The 8,562-nt window shown below is 28.2% G+C and overlaps 1 protein-coding gene and 2 pseudogenes across 2 annotated transcripts in view; 2 read left to right on the forward strand and 1 right to left on the reverse strand.

Moving 5' to 3' along the window:
* LOC149058357 (uncharacterized) lies at positions 1-2,135 on the reverse strand (annotated as a pseudogene).
* Positions 2,136-2,403: 268 nt separating this feature from the next.
* Positions 2,404-6,311, forward strand: LOC107165356 (uncharacterized). Its single transcript, XM_089219565.1, has 5 exons — positions 2,404-2,670; positions 4,772-4,908; positions 4,983-5,099; positions 5,171-5,263; positions 5,561-6,311. The coding sequence occupies exons 1-5, from the start codon at positions 2,411-2,413 to the stop codon at positions 5,980-5,982; spliced, it is 1,029 nt and encodes a 342-aa protein (XP_089075691.1). The 5' UTR covers positions 2,404-2,410; the 3' UTR covers positions 5,983-6,311.
* Positions 6,312-7,201: 890 nt separating this feature from the next.
* LOC149058358 (E3 SUMO-protein ligase KIAA1586-like) overlaps positions 7,202-8,562 on the forward strand; it is a 2,763-nt pseudogene continuing 1,402 nt past the window's right edge. Inside the window, exons 1-3 of the transcript XR_016190081.1 lie at positions 7,202-7,328; positions 7,826-7,924; positions 7,998-8,562. The exon at positions 7,998-8,562 is cut by the window's right edge and continues 1,402 nt beyond it. The product of XR_016190081.1 is annotated as an E3 SUMO-protein ligase KIAA1586-like (transcript). The remainder of the gene's footprint in view (positions 7,329-7,825; positions 7,925-7,997) is intronic.

Consider the following 8,562-nt stretch of genomic DNA (forward strand, 5'->3'; position numbering starts at 1 on the left):
TTATAAAATAAAATAGTTTTTGTCAGTTTTTGTCAGTTTTTGTCTTTTGCTTGCCGTTTTTACAATTGACGATGTCAGTATTTTACTGTAGGCATGTAGTCGTATCTTGAGGTATGTTCTGGTTATTTGGTTTATTATATCTATTTTATGTGGTTTTGTATATAATTTGGTTGTATCCCAACTATCATTACACTCTCTGAATACTGTTGAAGATGTTGCTAATTCATTTTGTACATAAATAATTATTTTTTGGTCCATGTTTTTAACAAACAATTTTTTTTATCAATTATCCATGATTTAAACAAAGTTTCTGTCAATCTAATAATTTTATAGACACTATCTGAAGGTAGTTTAAGACCGCCTCGTTGCTTTACAAATGTAAATTTCCTAATTGATTTATTATCATCTCCTTCATTGTAGTATGTATGATCATGGACACTTGGAGTATCTAGAATAGCTCGAATACAAGATTCACACTTAAAATTCTGTAAGAGTGTTTTTACTACATATCCACTGATGTAATACAAAACATTTTCAGTGATCAAACTAAGAAATGTATTGTTACAATGATCTGCCAATAAATAATAATCAATCTCATCATTATATTGCTCTTTGGGTTTTTTATAGTTCCATTTAATCGCAAAAAGTGAATCTTCAACTGGTGACAACAATGCACAATTTCCAGAGCTCATTTTTATAGAATTATGCAATAAGATACTTTTTAGAGCATTTTTAAACTCCAAACAATTTGGGTTATTATTATGCCCAAATTTGCCCCGCATAAAACCGAAGAATATATATAAGTGGTAATGATTGATAATACTTCTGGCCTCAGATAAAATGGCGGAACTTTGATTCACGTCTTATCAATAGTTAGCAATCTAGTTTATTGTATATATCTGTGCCATCAATAACATTTTCTCTATCAGATGGAACGTTTTTATCAATGTTCGAGGGAATAGGGAGGTACCTATTTGTTATTGGAGATAATTTTCTCGGAGAAGTTTTTAATAGAGATATTTTGTTGTCTCTAGGACAAGGTAGAGTGGAGCGATTTCGTTAGGTTTAATTTCAGGCCTCATTCTGTGTACCATGAAGCTAGCAGGTCAAGATGGATTTGCATAAAAAAAACAGCTATAATGTCTGGGTCAAAGGGGCATGTAAGTAGTGCTTTGTCGTCTGCAAAGTCGGCTACCATATTGAGTTTTGATTAGTGGGTTGGTCCGTGGTGTAGATGTTAAAACTTAAAAATAAGTGGTGCAGTAACTGCACCTTGCGGGACACCGGCTTCTATTTTAGAAGTATTTGAAAAAGTTATTCCTGAGCGCACAGAGAAGATATGATTTTATAAGTATAAAGTAGATACAAGTATGGGGGGGGGGATTGTTTTAATTGTATGGAGGTATGTTGTATTCTTATACTCAATCTAAAACTAAATGTTGGTAGTGTAATTGAAAGAATGAGATTAGTTTTAAGTTTTAATATTTAGGTTAAAAACTATAAGTTATAGTTGCTGAAAATTAGTGAAGAAGATATATTGGTTTTACTTATTTATTTTGTCGGTAAATACTTTTTTAATATTCGGGTAAAAAAAGTACTGGAAAAGTTTGATGGTACTCTCGTACAGATTGTATATTATATGGTGTCTATCGGAAATGTGACGCAGGCGATAAGTAGGTACAATAAAGTAAATTTTGTATAAGCTTTCAGTAGTTTCCAAGAAGTTATAAAAAAAACATAAATTTACGGTATCTACCAATCAGGAATAACATTTTTTAGAAAAATGTTTTGGCCGTTTTGTGTAGCTCTTCTCAATCTAAAAGTAATTAATTGCTACTTCAAATTTAAATAGTGATTGATTTATCGCAGCATTTTAAAGATGTGTAGTTAAATTTCGATTTAATAATTTTTTGTTAATAATACATGTATATTTGTTAACTTCTATTCAAATTCTAGATATTGTTTAAAAATGTATTCCCAAATTCACTTAATCGTCCTAATTCAAATCTGATTTTAGAATTTCAACATGCCTATATAATAAATAAACATATAAACTTCAATAATTCCACCCTCAACTAAATTTCATTACTCCTTGGATACCGTTTATTATAATAGTCGTCATTTGTCAACATCATATTGAACTATTTTATTATCATACCAACACACTATATCATATAAACAATATTATAACATACCTACATTAAATACTATACTTATAACATTCCTAGTCATGGAACGACAGGTAATATTATAATATTATTTCTGTGTCGGTCAGCCGTGGTATTATAGCTGTAAACCTATACCACCTACCTGGTAAGTGATCGTCTTCGCGTTTCAATATTATAGCCACCCAAGACTTTATTATAATATAACATATACGCACAACTAACATAGGTAAATTGGTACTATCATGGCCGACGACGGAAGTGGCCGCAGTGAATCGCGACAGGTGTCCGTCAAGGACCTGATACCGGAGAGTCGGTTAGCGGTCGTTGCCGGTGATTTCTTCGTCTCAGATCCAGTGGTTTACGATGGCGATGACGTGTACGAAGTGAATCTGATGCCCGACGCGGATCATGCCCACCGACAAGCCTGTATCCGGTTCTCCGACATGGAGGCATGGATGTTACCTGATACCGAGTATATGTTTCTCAGATGCATTGCGGGCGCGTGAGTATGGCGATGATGATAATATTATAATGTCAAGAGAATCGATCAGAATAATAGTTAATGATTATCATTTGAAAATATTTGTGCAATACCACAATTCATGCCGATTTCTACACACTTTATATACACTTATATAACATGACGTATATAATATAATAATATATTATATTAATATAATATACGTATAACACACCCAACAACGCCTAAATTTAACTATCGTCAGAATCCAAAGCTGGTAACGATTTCAAATAGAGGGATTTCAAATTTCGGAAACGGTTATAAGTACACATGTATACGACTAATAAAAAAAATCAACTTTATTTTTAAGAATAAATAGTATAAAAGATTTTGAAATTTTCTAAATAGGTATTTGAATTTGGTTTTGATGATAATAATATATTAAGGAACAAAGATAAAAATAAAATAGTATTGAGAGCATAAAATATTAAAATCAAAATACCTATGTTTTTTAAGTTGAAAAAAAATTATGTTATATATTCAAATAAACATTGGCTGGCCTATGGTAGGTAGTAGGTACTAAGAAAATAGTAGAGGACGCCATACCCGCATGTGTTTTCTCCGTCTTAGAAGTGCATAACATAGCAAAAACTGTTTCGCGCAGGAAAGAACTGAAAAAGCTACAGTTATAACTAAGAAACGAAATTTTCACCATATAAAAAAGGAAAATTTTTTCTGCAACACTGTTTTTAATTTTTTGATATCACTTTTACAAAAAAGTTTTTATTGTTTCATATTATTTTTGTGTTTTGCACCAATAACTTTTTTTGTTGTCCAGTAGTCCTGATATTGAAAAAATAAAAAAAATACTTTACAAATAAAATTTTCCTTTTTATATGGTGAAAATTTCGTTTCTTAGTTATAATTATAACTGTAGCTTTCTCGGTTATTTCTTACGTGAAACAGTTTTTACTATGAGGCACACAACACATGAGGGTGTGGCGTCCTCTCAAGCGTATATTGATTAAATATTATAGTAGTAAATTTCAAGAGTAAATCGTCTATAATATAGGCAGTGGTCGGGATTCTGCTGTTTTTTTTTTTTTTTTGTAGCACACTAACGCTACTCTGCTACCTACTCCCCTCAAAAATTATCTCACCATCGTTAAAGCTTTTTTTTTGAAAATGTAGAACGATATTTTCTATTCTATTGTTTAAATGAAGCGCGTTACTTTTTCGCTACATTTTTTTCTTGATTTATTTAGATATTCACTTGGTCATTATTTTTTAATACCTGAAACGGCTGCAACTTCTGATTTCTTGTATTTTTGAAAGGCAGGTTTATTCAATGTTTCTTATGTATTTTGTGACAAAACTCCAAACAAAAAAACCGTTATCATAATATTTTATTATCATGAAATAGTTTCGAAGTAGCGATAAAATAATGGAAATTTCTAGCGCAGTATAATATTTCGCTACATTACCTACGTAGGTATGTATATTATTATAGCGACGTTAGCTCTGAAGAGTCGCTACAATATTAGCGAGTTACTCCCGACCTCTGAAAATATACATAAACATTTTAATACGAAATTAAATTATTACATTTCATTATTCAGTCTAATATAAATTCTCAACACATAAAACTATAAAAGTAATTAGGTAACACAAACCTCATAATAATAAACTTCTATTGTATTTAATTCAAAAGTTAATTAATAGATATTACTATAATATATTAGCTATAGCTGTATACAGTTAAATTGCTATAAACACTTTCACACATATTATATTATAACATATTTTTTTTATTTAGTACCTACCTAATACATATACATATTATATTTAAACTCCGATTTTAATATTTATTATAATTGTTAATCCTTGTGCTTCCAATTTTGAAATATTTAAATTGTTAATTATTAAATGTTTTACAATTTTATATTTTTAATTCCTTAAAAATAATTTTTTTTCAGTGCAATTTTATATACAAACACACAATCATAATTGCTTTCATGCAGATTATAGGTACCTACTCACTAATATTCTATATAGGTACCTACATTGTAGATTAAAATATATTTTTAAGCTTAAGATGAATTATTACCTATAACTTATTGTGAAATAGAAACTTTTCTTATAGGGAAGCTAATGATGTTGAAAACTTTATTGTGTATGCAGCAAAAAACCATTGGTTAGGTGGAAAAAATATATCTTTGAATTTAGACGTAGGCAAAACCATATTTAACAGGCAAACTAAATTGGTGTTGCATAATTCCAGTAAGTTATAAATATTTTATGTAACAAAAATAATACCTGTATCATTAACATATAGGTTTGATGATTTTTTTAAGAAACACAGAAAACTTTAGACTACCATATAAAAAATGCATCTCAGCCATTAAAAAAAACTAATTTTATTCTTGAAGATTGGCCTTACGTTAGTTTAAATGAACCATTAATACTAAAAGGTATTTTTATAAGTTTATAAAAACATAGAAAACAATGTTATAATATATCTCTTCAAACTGTGTCTGTTAAGGAACTGATGATGAACTTGCACCATGGATGAGATCACAAAATAAGCAATTTAACACCTGTATTTCTACAAGATTAAATAAAAAATCACAATCAGGTAATTCTATAGGTAGTTAAGACTTGAGAAAAATAATCTTACTCTTGAGTGGTTGAATATTTATGTGTTTATTTATTTTGTATTTTGTGTAAGATGGATATAAAATGCTAATGAATTTTATATTTATCTAGGTACCTATACTTTTTTCAATAAAATTAAAGTAAGTTCTTAGTAAATTACCATTATTTCTATTATAATTATTATAACCATTGTACGCATAAAATTAATTAAATACATAATAAAATAATATTAATTATTGAATGATATTTAAAAAAAGGTTTTCATAATCATTTCCAGATTTTTCGACGCACGATTATAATTTTTTGCAAGATCACTGGAAACTACAGCAAACACAGCAACATCAACAACCACATCAACTGTATCAACGACAGCAGCAACAACAACAACAACAACACCTTCACAAATTATATCAACAACAACGCCAATACCAACAGCAACTCCAATACCAACATCAACAGCAACATCTGCAACAGCAGTTACAGCAGAGAGCGATTTTTTTAACACCATCACCATCTCACCAACAAGTGTTTATATATGGTCAACATCTAATGATTGGAACATACTTATCCAATATAACTTTCCAACAATGGCCGAGCAATTTTTACCAGCGATTTCCTACCCCATTTCTACTGCCAACACATTATCATCTAGACCTGAAGAATAACGATTCTTTAACAGCAACTAAAACCCAACAGTAATGCACATTTTTTTATTCTATAGAACAACCAGATCAACTTGACTTTTCTTATTTCGAATACCTACATTTTGTATTCGAATGGTATCAAATTTTTCCTTAAATTAATCGAATAGTGTTTTGGAATATCATTATTTTTTCAACTCACAAATCATTAATTTTTGAGCTTAACATTTTTTTTATATTCAATAAAGTTATACATTTGTATTTTTAGTTACTAAATACATTGGATAATGATGATGCAGTTTCTTAAAACATTTAATTTATACATGATTATTATAATATTCTAATACAATAATATAGACATATTATGTAGTCCGCAGCATTATATGTTAATACAAAAATAATAAATATGACTGACGAATATGGGCTGATAAGAAATTATAAATGATTAGATCTTTGACAAAAGTAAAAAAAAAAAATTAGTACTTAAATATTTCAAATTCAATAAAATATATCTAGTTTGGAAAAATAGTATGCATTAATCAGTATATCATACATTTCATAGAACTCGTATACACCACATCGAGTAAAATAAAGGAAAAACTTTTCTGCAAAAGGTTAGTAGGCTCTAAGACTTCTATAAAACCTAATCAGTGGTGTTATTAAAGCCAAGTAATATTTGCAAAAGGTGTCAAGTCAAAATATATTGTTTTTGTCATTAATGTCGAGTCACTTACAAAAGTCTTTAAATGATTTAAGATTTAAATTTGAATGAAAATCTGAAAGTAAATATCTCTATGAGATAGAAATAACCAGGGGTGTATTGGAGCGTATACGGGAGTATTCAAGTATTCAATTTCATAATTTATAAACCATATTTACGTACGTACGAGTGTACCAGTGTACGACGTACCTACAAATCTACACACAAACCTACATACCATACGGTCTATACGCACTACGCATGGTAAAATGTCTCCGACTAATAAACGTCCTACAGCTTCGATAACTAATTATTTTAATCCTGTGACTAAAAAGGTAATTACAATTTAATATTTATATTTTACAATAATATCCGAAGGATAACTATTTATTATTGCTAAATAGCAGATAGGTACTTCGTACTTAACTTAGTACAATAAGAAGTCTGCACTATTTGTATTTCTTCTTTTACTATTTTGTGACAGATCAAAATCAAATATTTAAATATTTATTCAAAATTTTGAATCAAAACTATTACAATAATTACTAATGTTGTCATGTAGCATGTACTCATCTGTGTACTTTATCAAATTTTTTTAAATATTTTAGATTAAACAACACATCAATAATGATATTATTGATACTCAAAATATTACAGAAAATTATAGGACTTCAAATGAAGATGACCCATCATCATCAACAACAGTAAGTTATGTTTAACTATTTAATATTGATTGAATTGTACGATGAAAAGTAAAATCAAGTAAAAAAAACATTTTATTTTATTAAATAATAAATTGTTGGTATTTAAAATAAAAATTTAGAAAGTTTTATATTTTATAAAATGTATAACATTTCTAAAAATTGTTTTTAAATTGTCAAACCCATTTCTAAATATTATTTCAAATGTTGACATTTTTAAGGTAGAAAGAAAATGTATAAATGGACTTATAAATAGTGAACCCTGAGACAAGTATTACCTTAGATAGTTAACTCAATACAATTTACAATTCATTTATTTATTTTATAAAGAATAATTTTATATCATAACATACAGTGAAGCATTTGGTTAGTTAAACATCTTTAACATTATAATCATATAACCATATTAATTCTTGTAACTAAATTTGTTTATGGCTTATAACTAAATAGTACCTACCTAACAACTAAAATTCATATATTTTTTATTTTTACCATTGCAGGTTAATCAATACATATTATGTGACATAGATAATTGCAAAACAGAAACTTTGAAAGCTAATGAAGATGACAAAGTTACACATGACAAGATTACACACTATGTTAGTGATTTAATTTATGAATTTAATAAAAAATTGACTAGCTCAACTTTTATTATTTTTATTTATATTTTAGAATTCATCATGGCCAACAGATTGGACTACAAAACAAGGCAAAATATGAATGGTTGATATTTTTTGATGGAAAAATTGGTTATTCTTTTTGTCGAGATATTGGATGTTTAACTAAATTTAAAAATTGTGGTGTAGAAATTTCATCTGAATGGGCAGAATGTAAAATTAGTGAAGGTAAGAGTAATAAAAAGGCACGTATCTTCAATGGCTCATAAAACTGCTAGTATTATAATAACTGAAAAAGATTCTGATATACTAACAAAACAATTTGAAAATAATGTTTATAAAATGCATAAATCGACTTAAATCATTTTTTGCACAACATATTTTATCGCCAAAAACAATAGACCTTATGATGACCATTTCAAGCTACTTGAATTACAAAAGCTCAATGGTATTGGTGTTGGTACAACATTACATTCTCGATTTTCTTCAACAAATATTATCTCACATATTGCAGCAAAAATGAAGGAAAAAATTGTATTAAATATTATTAAATCTAACTCTAAACTATCAGTCTTGATAGATGAAAGTACAACAATGAGTACATTATCTACAATGGTAGT

This window comes from Diuraphis noxia, unplaced genomic scaffold, assembly GCF_037042655.1.
Source record: "Diuraphis noxia isolate RWA-SAM2 unplaced genomic scaffold, SU_Dnox_SAM2 contig0002, whole genome shotgun sequence".
In the NCBI taxonomy this organism is placed as follows: Eukaryota; Metazoa; Arthropoda; class Insecta; order Hemiptera; family Aphididae; genus Diuraphis; species Diuraphis noxia.

Excerpts from the sequence above, each read along its gene's own strand:
- LOC107165356 (XM_089219565.1), top strand. The coding sequence starts at position 2,411 with ATGGCCGACGACGGAAGTGGCCGCAGTGAATCGCGACAGGTGTCCGTC. Across the intron at positions 4,909-4,982 it reads ATTGGTGTTGCATAATTCCA|AAACACAGAAAACTTTAGAC; the intron begins GTAAGTTATAAA and ends GATTTTTTTAAG. Across the intron at positions 5,264-5,560 it reads AAATAAAAAATCACAATCAG|ATTTTTCGACGCACGATTAT; the intron begins GTAATTCTATAG and ends AATCATTTCCAG.